The sequence below is a fragment of the Otolemur garnettii genome, unplaced genomic scaffold (assembly GCF_000181295.1).
Source record: "Otolemur garnettii isolate 467f Iridium unplaced genomic scaffold, OtoGar3 scaffold00066, whole genome shotgun sequence".
Lineage (NCBI taxonomy): Eukaryota > Metazoa > Chordata > Mammalia > Primates > Galagidae > Otolemur > Otolemur garnettii.
In genome coordinates, this window is record NW_003852461.1 from 3,680,679 (window position 1) to 3,681,962 (window position 1,284).

Below are 1,284 nucleotides of genomic sequence, written 5' to 3' on the forward strand. Positions count from 1 at the left end.
AGCTACTTGGGAGGCTGAGGCAGGAGACTTGCTTGAGCCCAGGAGTTGGAGGTTGCTGTGAGCATGATGCCACAGCACTCTACCCAGGGGGACAGCTTGAGGCTCTGTCTCAAAGAAAAATGAAGTGCTCAGTGGTAACAACAGGAATATGCCAAGGACGTTGAGAAAAGCTTCCTTCCTGGACTTGGCTTGAGACTTTCTCGCCCAGCCTTGTTTAAAACCTTTTCAGACTTTTCAAAGGGACATGCCACGTTTCTCGTTAGTTGCTGCCTGTGGGTGAGGTTCGCTCAGACGTCAGGGGCTCTTGGTTTTAGTTCCCTACATCCCCTTCCCTGTGTCTAAGAATTGGATGGAGAACATCAACCTCTGTGTCTACCAGGCCAGTCCTGTTAATCCTTCCTGGAAAGAAAGATGAAAAGGGAGTTTTTACCTTATACTTTCTTTTGACTTGGTTTTCTTCATTTTGAATCTACCCATTTCTTTCTTGAAGAATTTCTGCAGTCTTTTCAGCGCTTCTTTTCCATCTAAACTAAGAGAGGAATCAGAGGATATAAATAACACCGTGTTTGAGAGACACGGAAGGCTGTTATATTAAAAAGGACCAGAGGCTTCAGGCTCGGTTCCAAAACTCATCACACCTGAGGAAGGGTAAGAAGATGCCTTTCTTCTCTGTTCAGGTTCACTATCAAGTAGCACCCAAATTATCTTTCAACACAAACTTTCTAGAAATACCCCAAACAGTCTCTATGTTGCAGAATTTATGGAGCAATGTCTCCCTTTCAGAGAAGATAAAGAAGTATAGTTGTAATCTACTACAACTAGTGTAGAGGTGTCGTTGTGGTCTACAACTCCTAGAAAAGCATTACAATAATTCTTGGCTGCTGAAATTCACATCACTGATCTTTAATTTATGGAGTCATGTAACAGTAGTGATATATGGACTGCCCCGTTGACGAGTGAAATATCTTGCACATATCTGTGTGGGGTTTTTGGAGGAGGGAGAAGGGGTGAGACACGGGCCTCCTCCCACCCAGCGTGCCCAGCGCAGTGCCCTCTTGCCCTTTTGACCCTTAAACTTCGTGTTTTGAGCCATTGCTGTTTTCCTTTCCATAACGTGTCCTAGTAACTGAATTTGATGAATAATGTCCATTTGGAAAAACATTATTCTTAATAAAGTCAAATTGCTACGTATTAAATGAAGCCTAAATCCTGGCTACAACCTTGCTAATCTGCAAAGACAGGTAAGTCATAACCACCGGTTTGTTCCTGGAAAAACGATGATAG

At 43.3% G+C, this 1,284-nt stretch overlaps 1 protein-coding gene across 1 annotated transcript in view; it reads right to left on the minus strand.

Moving 5' to 3' along the window:
* The window catches only part of FYB2 (FYN binding protein 2), a 57,295-nt gene that overhangs the window by 11,596 nt on the left and 44,415 nt on the right, over positions 1–1,284 (minus strand). Inside the window, 1 exon segment of the mRNA XM_023515098.1 lies at positions 431–583. Coding sequence (XP_023370866.1) covers positions 431–583 — 153 coding nt within the window.